The sequence below is a fragment of the Xyrauchen texanus genome, chromosome 12 (assembly GCF_025860055.1).
Source record: "Xyrauchen texanus isolate HMW12.3.18 chromosome 12, RBS_HiC_50CHRs, whole genome shotgun sequence".
In the NCBI taxonomy this organism is placed as follows: Eukaryota; Metazoa; Chordata; class Actinopteri; order Cypriniformes; family Catostomidae; genus Xyrauchen; species Xyrauchen texanus.
The window spans coordinates 30,990,328-31,011,919 of record NC_068287.1 but is presented as its reverse complement, the minus strand read 5'-3'; the positions used below and the strand labels follow the sequence as shown (position 1 = coordinate 31,011,919).

Sequence of the window (21,592 nt, the reverse complement as noted above, 5' to 3'; positions counted from 1 at the left end):
TCAAGGTGTGAAATCAGTCACCTACAGTATCTCCAAAATACAAACTCGCCATCTTCCCCTGCCTCTTTATTCACAGGGGCCCCTCCATCAGTGGGATTCACAAAGGTTCTGCTTAACGGCTCAAACGAGTCCATCTGCAGTATTTACGACCTCAACGCTCAAGGTATTTTTCTTGCGATATATACCTTTATGTCGCAACAGTCTGGTGTAATTAAATCAATATTTGTTTCTTCACAGACAATGAAAAACCAGACAGAGGAGAGACTGCTGATCCTGCTCTGTCTTATCAACACAAACGCCCTCGAGAAATAAAGGAGAAACCATAATTTTTACATCATCCCTATGCACTGTTTTTCTTCTTTATATTCAAATCTGCAGGATTCTCTTCTCAAGAAGACTCAGGGATTTAGGTTTCCAAAAATATGGCTACGTTCAATACAAATATGGTTGCAAGTTCTGTTTTAAGGCAAGCTCACATTGCTCTAACAAATGCCAACAAACACCAAATTCCATATTTGTTGGCAGGACTTAAGATCCCAGATCAAGGACTGGTGATGGATCTGGGATGTTGACATGTGTTTAACACACAAATGGCCCTGCAAGTGAGTGACGTGAGAAAACATTGTTTTGCTAGCAAGGAAGATTCTCTCCGTGCTTTTCAAAAAGCAGTTAGATGGACTCTTAAGAGGAACTGTGGTGTGGGTATGTGATAAGATGTGACAGACTACACAAATGATTACAAAAACATTGACAATGACAACAAAAACAACTGCTTCACATTTTTACAGTATATTGCAAGCTACTGACAACATTATAATAACTACAATGCAAAAAAAATATTATTATTAGTTTTTTATTAGACATTTTTTTGGCTGATGTTATGTTAAAAATATCTAAACATCTTATTTGAAGCAGAATGGCATAAAATATTAAGTCTTGTTTTCAGACAAATCTAACAAAATTTGGTGATTTGAGCAGAGTGAAAATGACAGTTACTGTATATTTCCTAATTTTCTTCTTTGTTGAAAGTTTCAACTTTGTTGTTGTATGTATGTTTGAAATGTTGAAGTTTGTTAGCCGAGTGCTAAATACCATTAAGTTTACACACAAAGGGCCTCATTCATGAAACTTTCTTAAATATATAAGTACATTGGGAGTAATTTACATGTAAAATGGACCTTCCCGAAAACTTTCTTCCAGATTCACAAACGCTGCGTACACACCAGATTTGTTCATTAAATGTGTACATTTTAGTAAATTCCAAAAATGTGTAAATAGGGGGAGTGTGCAGGTTCATTCACAATTATCATAATCCACACCTATGAAAATGCCACATAAAGAAGTCACCAGACTCACTAGTAAATGCTGTCAACATCTATGTGGAACAGTAATAAAATAGTTTTATGAATAATGAGCATTCACATCATAAAAGTTTGAATTAGCAAACACAAAAGCATCTCAAAGAATGTGAGGTACCTACTGTCATCTACACGTGTTTTTTTCTTCTTTCAGTTATTGAAGGTTCTTTTGTGAAGCAAACAGTCCAAGGTCAATAAAAAAGGTCTGACATTAAGCTTTAGTGTAAAAACTACGTCAGCAGGAGGGTGTCCACCACCATATACCTTCTGGGGTTCTGTTCTTTGACTGAAACGCTGTAAACTAATAAAGATTTGCAAGCTATGACAGTGGACTTTATCTATTTTGTTCACCAGTTGTATTGTGTACTACCTGCCCACGACATGCTAAATAAAATGTATGGATTTCACAGCATTAGCATTGACCATATATTATCAACTGTTCATTATTTATCGATGACTATACTAAATTAGTGTAACCTAAATTATAGAGCTCACATCAAATGAAAAAAAACTGTACAACCAGTCACATCAGACAGCATTAATTTTTTAGAGAAAATCAGACACAAACTGTATCTTCCCACGACCTCTTCACACCATGCCAAGCACTTCTGCTGGATAACCCATATAAAATGTATGAAGCAGCTTTGGGAATTAACTATACTTTGAAGAATTAAATGCAAGCATCAAAGAAACATTAATTAGAGTCATTAATAGGTATACCATATTATTAATTCTAATCGATTGACAGCCCTATATATGTTTTAAAATAAAATAAAAAAACATTTTAACTAATTTAAGTTATTTTAAAGGTTAATTTCACTCATTCAGTTAGTATTCAAATTTTTTTCATTATTCATTTAATTTAACTTCTATCACAATGTAATCATGTCAGTTTGCCTGAAAGAACAAAAAAACATTTGGATGTCTTACACACAGTTTACAAGTGGTTGGGAGCAGGTGTGAATGTTGTTCGTACCATTCTATAACCAAAGTTACTTCCTTACATTTTCACATTCAATTACATTTTGATTTAAGATTAAATAAGGCTACAACATACATATAAGAGTAAGATGCACATGCACATCGACTTGTTTAATATACGACTTTGTTTCAGCTGTGTAACGTTATAACAATTGCTACTTTAGTCATAGTAACTGTGGATCTAGCCATTATTCATGGCTATCGTGAATATAGAAAGTGCTTGTCTTTGGCTATGCATTCATACAGACAGTATTCAAGCTGCTTTTGTATGAACAAGACAACTCAACAGTCACACCTGTTAGTAAATTCAGATGTTAATCCCAAACACTGACTGTGTGAATCTAGTCAAATCAGAAATGATACACCTCCTGGCTGTCACTGATGATAGAATGCTGAAGATGTATTTAAAGAGACAGGGGTTTGTCTATAAGCGTGGCCAATTTAAATGGCCCCTCCACCTTTGAGGATGCAGGCAGGCCACTGGGTGTGTACCGCAATTACGTATTGCTAATTGAAAATGTTAATCTTGTCACATTCAGGGGCAGACAGGGTTAAATAGGTAAAACTGCAATTCACTTAAGGCCATATCTCTCATCGAAATGAACTGGATGATTAATCCTTTATATTCTTTAGGGATTCAGGGAATATCAGCAATTAAATTAACGACTACAAAGTGTACGCTCTAAGATGAGGAAATTTTCTTTATAAAAGACACATTTTTTCAAGTTGTTGCCTTAATTGTCTCTTTACTGCCTGTGCAGCTCCCTGTCATTATAGGAGCACACCCATTGCATCACTAACCCATGACAATGATTGTGAGATACTTGAAGGGACAGATCACCCAAAAGATTTTATTCTGTCAACACATATTCAGCCGTGTGTTGTTTCAAACCCAATTTGAAACAACACCAGACTCGCTAGTTAATGCAGTTATCACCTATGCAGAACATTTATAATTTTTTATAATAGTTTTTATACATGAAGTGCATTCAAATCGTAAAATTTTGAATTAGCAAGCACAATAGCATCTCAAAGAAAGCGAGAACTTCCTGTCATCGCATGTTTTTGCTGACAAATGACGCTCTTCTGTGAATAAAACAGTTCAAGATGTCAATAAACATGGTTTGACATGAGTGTAAAAAAAATTCAGTCCACAACCATTAAACTGATCTGGTTCATATCGTAGTGCATCTCCAGCATCATTTGTGACACTTCTCGGTTAAATCATGATGGTCACAGTGATATAGGCTAGGTGCAACTGGAAGAATCTTCAGCGACATTAATAAAATGCCCTAAGAAGATCTTTGACTGAAAACTTTTTCTATTTTCCTCCATTGTGCCCGCAATGTGTTTATTTATGGATTTAACAGCATTAGCATTGACCATATGTTATCAACTGAATGCGATTTAATGATGCCTATACTAAAATATGAAACCTAATTTATAGAGCTCATATCATATAAAACAAATTAAAAATTTACAACCAGTCATGTTAGAGGGCATTCATTTTTTTGAGAACAATCAAGCACTTCTGCTGGAAAAACAATAAGCAGAGTTGGAAAAATATATACTTTGAAAACAATTATGTAAATTCAAGCAGTAAAGAAACATGTCTAAATGAGTACAGGATATGGTTAAAAAAAACAATGCTTTGAAAGTATTCCATTGATTAAATATATAGTTGTCCAATGAAAATCTTCATACTGGTTTGTCATTTTTGATGCACAACAACGTTCTAAAGTTAAGCGCAACACAATGTCCCCATTTGTTCAAGCACATAACGTCATTAGGGCAATCAGGTTTTTCTTACTTTCTATCTTTCCTTCCTTCCCCCGCTCCAAGTCAGGAGGAAACATTCAATATCAACTAGGTCAACTGAACAAGTGTGGGCACCAGAGGCGAGAACGCTGCAATTGGTCTGGCCAGAGCTGATATTTGTAGATAAATACCACATCCCCAGAGGTTCTCCTACAGTGAATTATTAGCAAAGCTTCATTGATCTCTCTCAAAATGGCAATAATCTCCAGTTTGATCCGGGCCTATACTGGGGCCTCAAAGTACATTAGGCTGACCAGCCACCATTGTTATCACAAAGGTGTTTTCCTGAACTGACCGTTTTATCCGAGAGTGTGAAAAGTGTAAGGTGCTAAAGTGATTTTCTTCCTCTCTGTGGTATGTGTATTGTATTTTACAGCCTCTAATAAAAATCTGCACTACTGCAAAGCTCTAGACCATATGTGTAGGGGTCCAATGCGTTTATGGTGATAAATATACTTGAATATACTGAAAGAGCTTGTAGTGCTTCTTTTTTATTTCTGGCAGGAAATTTCATTGGAAAGGTAATGATTTCAGAATAACAAAGCAGACAATCTCTCAAATTGTCAATGATCCAGGAAAAGTCATCATTCAATTTTGTCTTATTCTTTTTTGCATTTATGGTCTCATCCAGGTTATATACTGTACAGTGCTGTTCCATAAAACACTGGTAAAAAAGCATTTTTCATATATAACAGTTTTTTGTTTGTTTTGTTTTACATAACATATTATATTATCAACATAAATATTGGAGGAAAAAGATTAATTGCAAAATTTACATAAATTACAGAATTTCTTCATATTTGGTTTGTTTTTGCTTTAATGACAGCATGCACTCAAGTCCACAAATTTGTGCAAAACCTGATGATCCATGTTATCCCAGCATGATTTGCCAATGTTCCAAAGAGCATTTTGTGTGCTTCAATGAAGTCAAAAGAAATATACAAAGTAACTTACCTGATTAGTGACCTAAAAGTGCAAAGGCTTAAATATTTATTATTCATGTTTCATTACATTATGTTTTACATTTCTAAAAAACTAAAACTTTCCAGGTTTTAATAAGATTTGTAATCCCAGATGCACAATGCAATGCAGTGTGTGACTTTTTTACAGCACTGTGTATATATATATATATATATATATATATATATATATATATATATATATATATATATATATATATTGAATTTTCAAAATCAGATTAAAACGTCCATGCCCATATCACAAAGCAGAAACACATTGACATTGAGGAATCAGATGAAGGGTTTCAATGACCAATGGGGAATAGAAAACTTCTGGATTTTGAGTAGTGTAACATAAAAGCATTTTATATCTGTCAGAGTCTGCTCTGTCATTTCAATGATGCCACTTTGATCTGTAAAGAACAGCCACCTGTCTCCATCAATCATCATAACAGACCGATGAAAAGACCCACAAACTGTCATTACTTGACAGCAGATAATGACCAACACAACTGTGCTTTCAGTGGTCCTGAATAAACAGGTAATGACATGGCATGTCATTTGAATCTATCCTCGTGCGCCCATAATCTAATACCAAACAATGGCAAGTAAACCACAGAGAAGGCCATTGGTGTTTAAGGCAATATCCTCGGGCGCATAATGAGTTTGAAATGAGAATGAAATGAGATCTCCTCCCTAGTGCATGAAGGGATAGTGGAAGAACCAGGCAGGGCCACCATGCCCTCAAACACAAACAGGGGCCAGTGAGTGCAGCTCAGTAGAATATAATGAAATATAACACCACTTCTTGTCACAGGTCAGCAACCAAGCCTGTTCATGAACTGACATTCCAAATGCCAAAGCCATTCATTATGAAAATGCAATGCACTGATTTGTCATACATTGTAAAGCTCTATCAGAAGGGCAATTTTTAAATCTTTGCAGCAATGCCTCAACGGCAGTGGCATTAGCATTTATACTATTCAATTGCTCTCCATTTTCAAAGCAACATGGCCAGGCCATCTGAAACCAGAGACACTTTAAGCACATCAGCACAGTCAATAAAATAAAATAAGGAAGGATTGAGTATATTAGATAAGAATTATGATATATTAGCTGCACTCTACTGCAAGACAGCTAATTAAATAAGAACATATTTGATAGCAACTGACAGTGCAGCGTTCTCACCCAGGTCCCATCAATACTGACAGGGAGAAAGAGGGAATTAGAAGGTGTATAAATACCATATGGTGTGTGTTGAATTCTCTTGCATTAATGTCAATTATATCCTCTGCAAATACATCACATTTTTTTTAATCCTCATTTTTATCTGCAACCCATTTACTCAGCAATTCCTTTATCAAATGTGAGCATTATATATACTGTATATACTGCACATAGATAAATACATAGATTTACATACACAGATATTATATTCAAAGGCAAAAATGAAAAAAATTAAATACTTAAAAGAGATGTCTCTGGGGGGCCTGGGTAGCTCAGTGAGTATTGACGCTGAACATTACCCTTGATAGGGGTGAATTCGTGAGTTCGAATCCAGGGCGTGCTGAGTGATTCCAGCCAGGTCTCCATAGCAACCAAATTGGCCCGGTTGCTAGGGAGGGTAGAATCACATGGGGTAACCTCCTCGTGGTCGCAATTAGTGGTTATCGCTCTCAATGGGGCAAGTGGTAAGTTGTGCATGGATTGCGGAGAATAGCATAAGTCTCCACATGCTGTGAGTCTCCACGGTGTCATGCACAGTGAGCCACATGATAAGATGCATGGCTTGACTGTCTCAGAAGTGGAGGCAACTGAGACTTGTCCTCCACCAACTAGATTGAAGTGAGTAACCGTGCCACCACAAGGACCTAGTAAGTAGTGGGAACTGGGCATTGCAAATTGGGGAGAAAAGGGGATAAAAAAATAAAATAAAATAAAAAATTATGTCTCCAACATGCAAGCAAAGCAATTATGGAAAAGAAAATTTAAAATAAACAGCAAGGGATGTCCTACTCTTCATTAAACCAACTGTTTTCTTTATTTTAATGGCCAATAATATATTTCTATAGTATACAGGGGAGTTTCAAGTAACATTTTAAGCACGCTGTGTTTAAGATGCAATTATTCTACATTTTAAAAACACATGGCGATTTTGCAGTTATTCTACACAATGTAAGCTTGTGCTTTCAATCATTCACACTACACAAGCATTACAGGTAATGCATCATATGATATTGAATACAATGACTATAAAAATTTGAAAAGAGAGTGCTTAGTTCAGATTTAGCTCAGATTCTAGACTTAATAGTGACAAGTTTGAGTGGTGACCATGTATTTGTGTCACAAATTTAACCCGCAAAATGTCCCTTGTAAACACCACACAGCCCTGTGGCTCCCCTATTGCTTTTCTTGGAGGGCAGCCTTTATCAATCAATTAAATAAACTGCTTTCATAGCATCTATTGAAAGACAACTCTGACAAAGGGCAAGAAGTGCATCCACAGCAATTTTTAAAGCAGTGGGGGAGTAAATAGTAAGAAAGGCAATAACATAAGCCTGGACAGTGCTGCAGTTTGCTTCAAAAACAGGCCATTTTGATTGGCCACAACACTTGACCATTGTTTTCTTTTGTTTTATTTTAATTTTATTTATTGTTTGAAGACACGATGTGAATAAATGAAATGGGGCTTATTTATGAGTGATTATTCAATTAGGGCCATATTTGACTATTTGAAATCTTGAATAATGCAAAACATTAAAAGCCTGGTCTCATGAAAGGGCTGCCATTTCTCAGTGAAATGTCCAACGGGGGTACTAAAAGCGAGTGAAATTGTGTTGTGATCAGACAAGGTTTTTAAGGTGAATATTAGATGGAGGTTTTAAGGAGTAAAACATACCTCCCAAACCTAAAACTTAAGCCTAAAACTAAACAATAATGTTTAGTTAGAGCAAATTAGAGCAAGACACAAAACAGACACCCGTACACCTGTTTTAAACTACACACAGAAGCAGAGCAGAAGCAGTGATTTTTGTTTTTCGTGTCCATGTTAATAAATTTGTGTATTTAAATCGGAAGCAGAAGCACCGTGGCAGTGCGAGGCAGAACCAGCCCAGAAGCTGCAGTGCAGCGGGTGTTTTGGCACACAGTCTATTTTAGCTGCGCTGCTCGTGATAAATTAAAGTGAGTTGATGGGCATCATGTAGATAAGTTGATGCAAAAAAGTAGATATTGCACAGAAAACGCATATATTTTTAGTCTAGTGTGTATTTGCACATATTACAGCTTGTAGGAAAACAAAAACAAAAATGGCAATTAATAAATGAATAATAAAAAATTCAATTATTTTAATTATATAGCTTATGTACACATACAGTTTTATCATTTTAAAATAAAGGATTCTAGAAGTCATAGACTTAAACAAAAACAAAAATTATAACTGCCTTTAATATACTAAGAAACATAAAAAAGATCTAAAGCATTAAGCAAAAATTAGTAAGTATGATTAAACCAAACCATGTGATTCTCTGTTGTGCAAAATTTAATTCAAAGGATGCTTTGGCTTAGCTCACTCATTTCTTCAGTGTACTGTGTAAAACAGCCTTTACCCTTAACCAATGCCTAATCTTAACCGATAGTGTAAAAAAAAAATGTGTTTATGTCTGCTGTACAGTTTTTGTTTTATTTATTTCGTTTTATAGCTGTAAAAAAAAATGAACAAATTATATCAGTAGACATTTTGTATGTGTGTGTGTGGGGTTGGTGGTTTACGAGTTAATCTTTTTAGGATACAAACTGGTAATTACAAGGGTATTATGCTACAAATGTGGTTTATGTGGACATTTCTAGTGTCCCCATAATTCAAATTGCTTAAAAATAAACATACTAAACATTGTTTTTTTTTTTATTTGAAAATGTAAAAATGCTGAAAGTTTTTGTGAGGTTAGGTTTAGGGGTAGGGAATCTTTAGTTCATATACTATAAAAATCAATATGTCTATGGTGAGTCCTAATACGTATAGCCACACCTACATGTGTGTGTGTGTGTGTGACAAGTGCTAAATAATCGTGGATAATCACGCTCAATCAGCATGTTTTCACTGTGAGTATACCAGTTTTAAACTGTTATCGTGGTGTTTTTGCGATGGATTGGCTGACTGTTTCAGAAAACAAATGTATTATATGCCTGAAAAGACTGTTTGAGTTGCAGTTTGTGTAAATGAAAACCACCTCTACACCTAATCAGCAGAGGTGGCTGCATGCATGGGAAGATCGCATTTAGATATGATGGCTGTGCATATACAAGCTGTGAATTGTTATCGTGGTACTTTGGTGACAATTTGGCTAAAAGTAAATAACAGATGCTTGACCAGCGCAGATGGTGTTGGCTCAAAAGCCAATTTAATGTAACTGGCTGTTGCAGAAACACATCTGTGTGACGATACTCTGCGGGGCCCAGTTATTATAATAAATCCTTAAAAATTAGGATGGATGTTGTTTAAAGTATTTTTCTTTACAACAAATCAAAGTTCCCTTAATTGAAAAGTCACCCTTATGGGTCTAGTTTGCACTTGAAGTACATGGATGTAGCACAATGCTCAGTTGCTCAATTAAATGGTGTTAAAAGGAAAGCCCTGTGACAGAAAAACTAGCCCACACAATTAATTCCAGTTTATAGTCATACGATCTATGACTAAAGTAAAACTGAAGGGCAGATATATAGAGCCTGAACTGGACTGTCACATGACACAGCCTGTTTAGTTACCAGAGGCCTCTTAAAAATCTAAATATCATGCTCATATTTTTACCCAGATTGCACTGAGTATTATACATTTATTGCAACATTAGGCCTCTAGACATTATTCTGTCCTCTTCAGAAAGTCTTTTTAGAGCATTAAGTAAATTAAAAGAGAATTTAGTCACTGATGAAGAAGTGTACGTATTCATTTAAATAAATATGACAATGCTAAATAGGGTGTTTGTTTCAGCAGGTCTATACTGTTCAAATAAACCAGCAGAGAAGTACATTTCAAGTCATAAGGCACCTTAAATGATGCAAATTAAATATTTAGCAAGAACTTTCATACTGCAGAGTAATTTCTGCATCTCCTGGGAAATTTCATCCTTGAATTTTTTCGTCAAAGCATATTCCTTCAAGGCCATCCATGTTCCAATTAAACATTTAATATTCATTTTCTTAATATAGAATTTTAGTCTGCTGAGTAGCTGCACGAGTAAGTAACTGGAGAATGTTTTGTGTGTTTAGTAAGTTTTTTTTGTATTATTATTTTGAATTATTTTGACTGCTGATCAGAGATTAAAAGCGTGTTTCTACTGAAAGCATAGTAAACTATTAATTAGTAATAATACAGTAATACCTCTAAGCATAAATAAATAACAAAATTCCTTCCAATGCTTGCACAGTATTGTTCTCCTCAAAAGAATATGAATCAATGTGGTTGTAGATAAAAATATAGTATTTATTATTAGGCTATTATTATTAATATTGCCTTGTCTCCATTAGTTTATGGGTCAAAATGTTCTTTTTATTTCAGGTGCACCAGTTAACTAGTACAGCATATTAAATAAAAAATCTAGATAGTGCTTATCTTAATGAAAAAAAAGGACCTTACAGCTGACACATATTATGAAAAGGATAAACCTGGTTCCTTATTTCTATTTTCACTTGAACTGCCCATCAGATTAATATTAGTTAAAATGAGATTCCTGATAAACCCTTATAGTGAAGAAGCCATCAGGGTGCTTTAAATGTATTCCTCGGTCAATTAAGTGCAGCAAAATCTCCTCATCTAAGACTGATTTTGAGTGATAATGGCAGGTGAAGAGACAGATAATGAGCAGGCCAAGACACACTCACTTACAGCTCTATAAAATGACTTCCTGTGCTTTAACCCTGCAGTTATGAATCAATGTGTCACGCGTTGCTTCTCTGACACTCTACTCCAAAGAAAGAGTAGACTCTCCAAGGACAAGAAAAGAGAGGGATGAAACCTTACTGAATGGGTACTGTAATGAACCCATACACAAACACTACTGTACCTTTGCTTTAGTGCTAAACAAATGGTTGATTGGTGGCATAAAAACCTATGTAGAGAGCAATTGGTTAGGATATAAATTTTTTACAACTGTCCTTTTGGACTAATTAAAAATTATCAGCCTGATTCAATTATGGCCTAATATCCAATATTTCATTATTTTAATAATAATAAAATTCCAGCTAGTGTGGACAGTATATGACATGAAATGCGTGCTTCCCAGATCCTTCACAAATCCTAAAAACTGTCCTGATACCACCTGCTACTGTACAAGCAACTAAAGACACAGAAAAGCTTAGACAAATCAGATGTGAAAACACATACACGTCAATAATGACAAACGCACACAATTACATCAGTTTTGTACAGTACACATGCACATACGCTCACACACAGAAACCTATCACCAAAGAGTGCACCACAATCAGCTGAGATGGTTGTAACATACCCACAAATACATCATCATCTTGAGCGAGGAGTCAGGGGCTCTCCGGCAGCGAGAAAACGCTTCCTTACTTGGCTTCTTTTAATTTCTTGAGCTCAGCTATGGAAACCAGGCTGAATCCTTCTTGTTTCGTCTCTCTCAGGCTCACAGTTCTTTTGTATAATTTATTATATCACTATAATAGAGCTTATTAAAACTGACACTTGGAGGAAGAAGAAGCTACTTCACAAGGTTTGAAATGTTTCTAGCAGTCTTGTTCTTGGTCGTCACTCTTTTTTTTTTTTGCTCTTTCTTTCCTTTCACCACTTGGTCCTCCTCACCCTCTCACTGACAACCTCTGCTTAGGCACCAGTTCCTGAAGTATCTATTTAATGAGAAGATCCGTGCACCAAGGAAGTCCAGCACAACTGTGCACTCAAAGTGCCAGAGAAAAAGAGAGAGAGAGAAAGAGAGGTAGAGAGGAAGAGGTGGGGTAATGGTGTAGGTTTCTCAAGAACACACTCGCACACTCCTCAAGCAAGGTACGCTTTACGTTAATGCACACTGCAGCATCGACAGATGGTAGGACGATCCAAAGCAGAACTGGCCCTAAAAAAAGAAGACTTTTCTTTTACAAAATGAAGCTGAAATCCTCAGACACAGTCCTCCGGAAGTTGGTATGTAGGGGAAGACATCAGTGGGACATCAAAAGACACATTTTCCGTCCTGAGGGAAGGTAAGAGGGTGCACATCTAAACTGAAAGCTCCAACTTCCTCCCCAAAAATATTCTGCAATCTCCACTGTATATAAATATATAAAAAGGCAGAAAAAGAAGAAAAAAAAAATCTCAAGCAAACTAAGATCAAAAATGGCACAACTGGATGAAAAAGCGGTAAAAGCACAACCCTCTTTTAAGTGTGAAGCTTGCACCTGACTCTGCAGACTGGACGCTTTTTTCCCCTCTTCTTCTCCTCCTCATCCGAAGTGAATGTGTTGGAGATAAAAGCAGTGTGCACTGGGGCCAAGGCCTTCCCGCTCGGGTTGCTCTGGCTCTGACGCACTGGCTGCCTTCTAAAATCACTTTATACAGCCATCTGCTGACTCTACCATGCTACTGCTACATTCAGAGATGCAGCAAGCCAAGCAGCTCTGCCTGCTGCAGCTAAACCACAGCCATAACTATCTCAATAAGCACATTTGAGTCTTAAAGTAATTATTCCTATTCTGACTTGGGGAGGGATTTTTAATCAAACACAGATATCAGAGAAACTTGAGAGAAACGAATTACAGATCAAGAAGGGGTAAAATAGAAATTTGAGCAAGGTAAATTTTTTGTTTTATGTGTGCGAGAGACAAACGCAATGAGATTTGCCAGTATATGTATGATGGTAATTACATTCGGAGGGAAATTATTTTTACATGTTAAATTATTACATATTATTGAGCTAACACAAATCACATATTTAAAGCACCACATATAACCTAAACACAAAAGCTTACTGCATCTCATAAGCCTGGAGAGCCTGTGCATTACAGCAATTTTACAACAGTTAAGGGGTGTTCTTTAGGCGTAGTACCTAATATGCCCTTTACCGTGGTAAAATCACTGTAACGTACAGCATTGAGTAGTTTACTTCTTTTATAAAATGGTGGCAACAGTATTATGATGAAGTGATCAATGTTCCATAAATAGTTAAACTTATTTCCAATTATCCTAGGAATACACAATTCTGCTGCAAAGTTCATTAAAATTTATTTTGGTTCATTAGTGAAAGGGATCATTAACTGTAGGCTGTTTACTGCTGCCAAACAAAGTATCAACTTGGCACATTAATACAGATTATGCTGTCTCAGGTGTGCATTTATTGGCATTTAACAACGGCTTATAATGTGGCTCATCCAATCACAATTTAAAGTTGAAATTATGTGTTTTATCAAGAGGAAAATACATCTGCTTTGCTTGCATTTGCAACATGTAAAGCTATAATTTCCAATACCGACTAAAACACTTAGTATGAAGACATCCAATCAATACTATGAACAACATCTGAAAACAATAAATGATTTTTGACATGGTGGAATATTATTAAACAAAGATAAATGGCAGGTATAATGTATGTGGAGACTCTAGCTAAATAAACATACTTCAACCTACAATTTGGTTAAACGTTTTTACTTCTTGGCAAGAAAGGTTTAATGGTCAATAAAACTGAGTTCTGCTTACAGACATGACCATTTACATGGTGAAGTCCAATACTGCTGCTGTCTCCACAGTCTGAATGTGCCATTTAAATTAATAAAAAATGCTACACGTCTAAAACAGTAGATATAACAGACCAAATTAAATCAAAATCATGGACTTTTGAGGCTTTAAGTCCATGTCTGTTAGCTTTGAAGCCATCTATTTGCTAGTATAGTCCTAAACGTTGACATGATTGAAATAGCAGATACGTATTTTAAAATCTTTACAATCTTTGTCTTCTGGGAAAAACAGACCAAAATATAGATGACTCATACTGCACTCAAGCATTTTAGCCAATCAAATGCTCTCTAGAATGACAATGTCATTTAAACTAATACTATCTACCTTTAACTAGCCATTACAAGTTGCAAATCATGTTCATTACTGTGATGTGAACTAAAAGCTATTGGTGACTTATAAAAAAAAATATGAACAAAAAATCCTGTTTTAGTAGGTTATTTAGTAGGTACATTATTAAAAACTGTCAGTTCATCAAGTCTTTTACGGATTAAGTCACAGAAAAAATTCAATTCTGTCATTATTTATTCACCATAATGACACTCCAAAACTGTATGACTTATTTTCTTCCATGGAACAGATTTTTTTTAACCCTCTGGGGTCGACGGACGCGCCGGCACGTCCTGTTGGATTTTTCCGTCATTACAGCGGAAACAACATAAAATTCTCCATCATTTTGGGGCATACAGATAAGAGTAAGATATCATTAGAGACTATAAAGGGTCTACTTTTATTTGTGTACACTCACAATAACAACAAAACCTTGTGCTTTTGTAAAATATATAAAATAAAAAGGGTGAGCTGTAGCAGTCTCTGGGTTTGCGAGCATATATCTGAACTGAAACTCTGCGAATACTTATCACACAAACATGGAACATATGTCTAAAGAAAGCTTAAAATGTCTACTTTTAAATAAAACAATTAAAATGTAAAACAAATATTCTTCTGCAATGTAATCTGTATGAAACAAAGCGATGTACAGTTTTCCTGAATCAGCTAATTATTTCTAATGTGATCACACCTAAAGGCAGAGAGCGCAATTCATACGGTAATGTGCTGAGACAATCAACGGTCTAAAATTAAGTAAAGTCTTCATGTAAAGAAAATGTATAATCAGATTACTTCTTTTAACTTAAAACTTGATTTTGATCTATTGATTTAAGTCTCCTCACATTCATTCTCTTTCTGTCACATTCCTCATTGATAGGCCCAGGAGAGGGGTCTTTTGTCTCCTCAGGTGCGAATTACAATCAATATTCTTGATAGTTCACGCCTCCTTGCATATGACCTTTCTAACACTAAAAGTGTCTTAGTTCAATTACTATATTGTTTTGTATGAATGAGTGATCAGGATGGTTTTCACATCATTTTGTAGCAAAAACTCTAGGCTACAAGATGCAGTTCTCAACAGGCTTGTGGACAAATGTTTAGTATGTGTTATATGGCTTTATTTCAATGACTTAAACATTTTGTTTTTCAAAAACCAAGCATAAATGTTATTTTCTCAAAAATAAAAACATCTACACACATGTTGCTCACATATTATAGTAGCACAGCTTGTGCTGAATACAGTGTTATCAGACTTTAGCCATTAATGTGTTTTTAAGTAACTGAAAAAATAACAAATGTCAAGGCATGTCAAAACTTCTCCAGGGCCCAAAACACCCTCAGACCCCAGAGGGTTATACCATTTTAAAATCTGTTACTCTTAAATAAATTGTATTAATTATATGCATGCATGACATTTGTGAGAATTGATTGTATTGACATAGCTGCCATATTGGTTGCTTTTTATTTACTTTTATGTTTATGTATTTGGCAGACGCTTTTATCCAAAGCGACTTCAAATGCATTCAAGGTATATATTTAATCAGTTTGTGTGTTCCCTTAGAATCAAACCCATGATCTTGGTGCCATGCTATACCAGTTGAGCTAAATGAACCCTGGAGTTTACATTATGAATATGGTTTGATCTGAGAATGAAAAATGACTTAGATTTTGTTCTGTTAATTGCGCAAATTGATTGCTTCGCATCAGAACACATTGAATATAGTGCAAGAGTCTTTTACTGTGATTTGATTGTGTTTTTATACTTTAGTGTATAGTGATTCACTATTCACACATATTATGCTGAATAAAGCCTGTGAAAGCATTTTACAAATGTATCTTTTGTGTTCCACGGCAGACAGAAAAGTAATTCTGGTTAATAATGACAGATTTAAAATTTTTGGGTGAACAATCCCTTTAAAGAGTAGTGCATTAACTTTAATTTGTATGAGCTAGAATCCTCTTTTTAAGAATATCTAATACTCATAATTGAAAAGAGATACCTAGTTCTTCTGCAGGAAATGTTAAATGACAATAACGGACATACATCATCCTCACTCATTCTCAAATAAATCTTAAAAAAAGGGAAAGCTTCCAAAATGCACTTAGGAAACAACTGTCCTCAGACTGAAGAATGAGTCACAAACAAGAGGAAATGAGATAGCAACAAAAACAAGAAAGTGGTCTTTAGATTTCTGAGAGCCAAATTAGCACTGCTCTCTGCAAATTTAATGGCATTTTAGTTTTGATCATAATCAGTTTTGTCTACATTTTCGCCCTATTCTAATTTCAATGGAATTTGAAAAATTCAGGTTATTAAAAAACAAATAACAAGCAAAGATTTGCCTCAAAAATGTGTAACGGGAGTGTATGAGCAAGAACAATGGTACATTAATCATATCAGCCCAATAAGACTTAAAATCCTTCAACAAACCATGATAAATTACAGCACTGAGTGGGGACTGCAGCTTCAATCCTGCATAGACTACACATATTGGGCATTTTTCTACAGTAGAGATAGACCGATAATCGATTTGAACAATATTTTAACCGAAATGTACCCTTTTCCACTTAATCAGTTATTGGTTCTTTAATACCAGCTTTACCGATAAAGTCAATCACAAAATACTTTACATTTGAATTATTATATATACAGGACTTTGCACAAATGGATATTGAAACTAAAACTAGTTAAATTAATTCTTTGTAGACACAATATTACTTTGTGCACAAAATTACAGATTGTTTTATGAAGCAGTTCACCCAGGCCGGCGCTGGCCAAATGGATGCCCTACGCAGTGTCACGGAGGGGTAAGGGTTTGCGAGATATGAGCGTGAAGCGATCGTCTCTGTTTTGCAACTGCTTTCGGGTCCTTGAATAACATATAACGTGCGAGTAAGGGCAGCCATTGTACTTTCTGGTGCCCTCCTAGGGTAAGATGGTGCCCCCAAGCGAGTTGGTGCCCTACGCAGACTGCATAGTATGCGTATAGGGAGTGGCGGTACTGAGTTCACCTTAAGAGGTTAGTGAGAAGTAATTAAGCTGTTATTGTGCCTAAAAGCAAAAATAAAACAATCAAAAATCAGTCATGCATATCGGTTATTGGACAGTTAAACACACAGAAAAAAATCAGTATCATATCATCATTAAAATCCAATATAAGTCGATCTCTTTACTACAGTGCTGCACATACACACTGTGGGTTACATAGAGAATTCAAGCCAGAGCCTTGAGGACACATGGTCATCTCTCCACACAGATATCATGTGTTTGAAGAAGATGAAGATCTTTTGGAGGGTCTTCACCATGGAGGGAAGCTGACACCTTTGCTCGCCTGGCTTTTCAGACCAGTGAGTGAGCCGGAGTGTTTGAGAGCCACTATTAAAGTTTAATGAGAAGGCAAGATATGCTTTGTTGTATTTTTAATATGGACACAGCAGAGTATGAGGGAATAACTGGCTTTTTATGAGAGAAAAATTGAAGTTTTTATTTTTTTTTGCCTATTGATTTAATATCTCCCTCATCTTGGAGAATGCTTAAATGAACATGAAAGGTACACAAAAATAAATTCTAACATCATTGCGACAAAATAATTTGTCTTTACATGAATGAATCTCACAAGTTGATTACCACATGCTCTGCGGGTTGGTTAACCGAGAGGTCGATATCACAATACAATGTTAGAACATGTGGATTCACATTACCAACTGCACAGAAACAGAAACACACACACACAGACACAGACACACATAGCCAAAGACACGAGGCATCACTTACCCTGAGCTGGTCTGTATCAAAACTCATTGGCTGTCCTGGAATCTGTCAACAGAGACATTCAAATTAGAGCAACACATTACAAACCAAATGCAGCACCTCCATTCAGTAATTACAAGTCAATCATCTAGATCAGGCTGAGGGGCGGTAAAATGAGATCTGTCAAATTTGAAGTATGCAACATGGAACCATGCAAAAGGTAGTGAGAGCAGGGAATAAAGACAGGCAAGACATTGTTTACATGCTAGAAATGGGAGACACAACAATATTTCCCTTTTTCTGACAAGTAATGGAAATGGTATAGAGGTTGAATTGAATTGAGGAGAGCATTTCTACATGCCGTGATGCAAAGTTTTACTCAGCTGTCCAAAAAAAAATTATGTGAGGAAAAAACACATTTCTAATTTCGTTCATGTTTGTTGAGTGTTTGAACGAGAACTATACAATTAAGGTATTAGGGTCTGGTTACACTGAGAGGTTTCCTGGAAATACCACAAATTTTCCCTCTTGTATCCCAGCCGTCGATATGTACATAATGCACTAGTCGAGTGTTCATTTAAGAAACAGTATCTGTGTTACAAACGCTCTCTTCAAATGTAATGATATTAACAGTTTCACTTTCTCCCAGCCTAAAACACTTAGCTGTTTTTAAAAGTGCTCATCTCCCATTAGTCAGGCCAGTGAGTGAGGCCCAATAAGATTTTCATCATTTAGTAACTGGACATGGCTGTGGAAAAACCCTAAAGAGAATCATGACCCACAGATAGAGGGAATAAAGGCCAGGGAAATGGCTTTGATTTGATATGATATGAGGAAGAAAATTGATGCATTAACCTTGTCACCTCAAAATATCTCTGTATCAAATGAGTAGTAAGACTTGCGGTAACAGCTATTTGCTGGTTTTTAGCAAACCACTCATGATCGGAAAACGTTTTGCCTTTTAGGAAGAAGTTCATATTTCATGTACAAAGTTTTTGATTCATTGCAAAAGATAATCTAGGGACAACGGCTGAACCAGCTTTTTGATTCAAACATTGGCCATTAGAAATTTTTATGCAAATAAATGAAGTCAAGCTTGCAAGCTGACACGTGAGACGAAAGTGGCGTGACATTTTTTTGCTATTCATGTCATATTTCATTTTACAAGACTATCGGTTAGGGTTAGGTTTTTCACCTATTAATTGCTTCATTAATAGACAATTGGTAGGTTTATGTTAAAGTTTTAGGTTACTCATATTCACCTGAAAAACCTTGCTTGATTACAACACCATTTCGCTTTTGGTGCCTGTAAAGCAGTTCAATGGAAAGGAGGAGGCGAGAACTGGCTTGACAACATAAATAATATTTTAATGAAAAACTTCATTAAACACATATGACGGACAGCTGCCCATAAACGCTCTCTCTCTGTCGCACCACCGTCCGCAGTCTGCCTTTATCCCTCTCGAATGCTTGATTAGCTTGATAAGGGACTGGGTGCGTAGAATCACGATGCCCTGTCACAGTGCCCCTGCTGGACATTTCACTAGGAAACTGCAGTTAAATGAAGCACTAAATTTTGTTTTGCAAAAATGTAGTCACAGTCATGTAATGTTCATTAGACCAGGCTGAATAAATGAGTCTTTCTCCAGTGAACAACAACAAAACAAACAAAATCAGGGTACCAGTGAACCATCTTGTAGGGCAGGAATTGTATTCTTCAGCGACACTAACCTTAATGATGGCTCACTTGTTTTGGAAGCCCTTTCCTTTCAGCCATCGGCCTCTAGCACATCATTAAGAGAAGCTTCGCAATAGCTCAGGGGCAGACAGCACACTGCATGCTTCTGGATTCAGACCGCTGGCATACATTTTTATACAATATTCCTGTGCTGAAATCTGAAATTCAAACCATCTTTTCCTTCAGTTATTTTTAACACAGATTGACAAGTGCTGACATTTGTTTTAATTATTTTTTGTTATGTTATTATGTCAATATATCAATATTATATGAACTAAATAACATTCCATTGTTCCAAAACCTACTTAGTTGCCTACTGCGGTGTTTTAAGACATGAAATGATGGCTGTTTTAAAATCAAATAAGGTATCTTAATTACGCTGCCTAATTTTAGCCAAACTCTAAGGCAGCATTGCATGCATTCTTCGAGGAGGAGGCAATTCCAACATTTATCATTTATCCAACAATAAGGATGACCAGTGTAAGAGATAGAGCTGTCACGTGTCCTATTGCCAGTGCTACATTGTCAACAGATACAAAAATCTTGCATTTGCCGATTTTATACATTTTTGTACAACATAAACCTTCGGTTTTCTGGTTTATGTTTTAAACAATGAAAGTGTTTACATGCACATTCTTAAACCAAATATTTATTATTAAATCAATTATTTTTAATAAGCCGACGACATGGAAGGTCATTCAAATACCTTTTGTGGGGAAATAATAGTACTGTAAATTGTTCAAGTATAAACCAATCAGCACACATCGATTTTTTGCTCATTACCCCGATTTTGGTCTGCAAATATCATATTTAGACAACCTAGTCTGATAGAATGATAGAATAAATAGTTATTATAACTAAATTTTTGCAACTGAGTTTTACATGCTGCTTTTTATGTTTTGCTACAGTTTTTTGATGAAATTAATACAAAAGGAGCTACAACAACTGTGTGTTCTATTCACTTTCACACAAATCACTGGTACTATGGCTGATTATGACTTTAAAAATAATTATTTTTAAACTATTACTCACACCCTGTTATGTTATTATATCAAAACACTTTTACTCTAAAGCATCTAAACGATACATTTTAACACTTGTTTTACAGACCCACCTACTCCAATGTGATTAACATCCGAGGAAGCTTGACCGAGCCTTGAGCCCAGCCAAGGATGCTCGAAACAAGTGAATGTGCAGTGAAAGTACCTCAGAAGTGACACGATATGACATGGCTGCTTCAATAAATGTGCTTTTCATGTCGACTTTGTTTATAAAACACTATCTGTTAGGTTTAGCCATGGGTTAAAGATAAGGATGTCTGTTTTGTTCACCTCTCATTTGTCTTTAAAGACATTATTAGCTAGGTTTAGGTTCATGTTTTGGGTTAGGGAAGTACGTTTTACTCTCTAAAACATCCATCTAATATTCACATCAAAAACCTTTTCTGATTACAACATCATTTCACTCGCTTTTTACACCCCCCGCTGGACATTTCAATGAGAAATTTCAGCCAAATGTGTAATGAAACATGTAATTTTGGTTTGCAACAATGTTGCCATTGTCATGTAAATTTCATGAGATCAGGCTGCTTTTACAGGCGCTGCCTTATCCAATGGGCACAGGTGTGCACATGACTGTTTATGTTTGATGACAAAAGCAGGGAATAATCCAGTGATTTCAAATCTCATGTAAACATGGGTTTCTTACATTGTCAATCATCTAGAATGAGCTGATTTTGATAGTCATCAGTGTTTTGCTGTGCATGAAATCGCGCTCAATGTTGATGCAAATTCTGCAGTTTTAAACGTATCACTAAGATAACATCTAGATTTTGTTGAAAGTGCATGGATCTTGCGTTAGTCTTAGTAGCATCAAATGCCATAATTTTCCAGCAAAATTGGCATGTTGGAGTTACAG

At 35.8% G+C, this 21,592-nt stretch overlaps 1 protein-coding gene across 5 annotated transcripts in view; it reads right to left on the bottom strand.

Moving 5' to 3' along the window:
- LOC127652976 (RNA binding protein fox-1 homolog 1-like) overlaps positions 1-21,592 on the bottom strand; it is a 393,043-nt gene that overhangs the window by 230,370 nt on the left and 141,081 nt on the right. For 3 of the 5 annotated variants that reach the window (XM_052139431.1, XM_052139432.1, XM_052139436.1), the window contains one exon: positions 17,962-18,003. The exons of 1 other annotated variant lie outside the window; for it this stretch is intronic. In XM_052139431.1, the coding sequence (XP_051995391.1) occupies positions 17,962-18,003 (42 nt within the window). Of the gene's footprint in view, positions 1-11,619; positions 11,653-17,961; positions 18,004-21,592 lie in introns of those variants that run through there. One more of the 5 variants, XM_052139437.1, reaches the window with a different exon arrangement.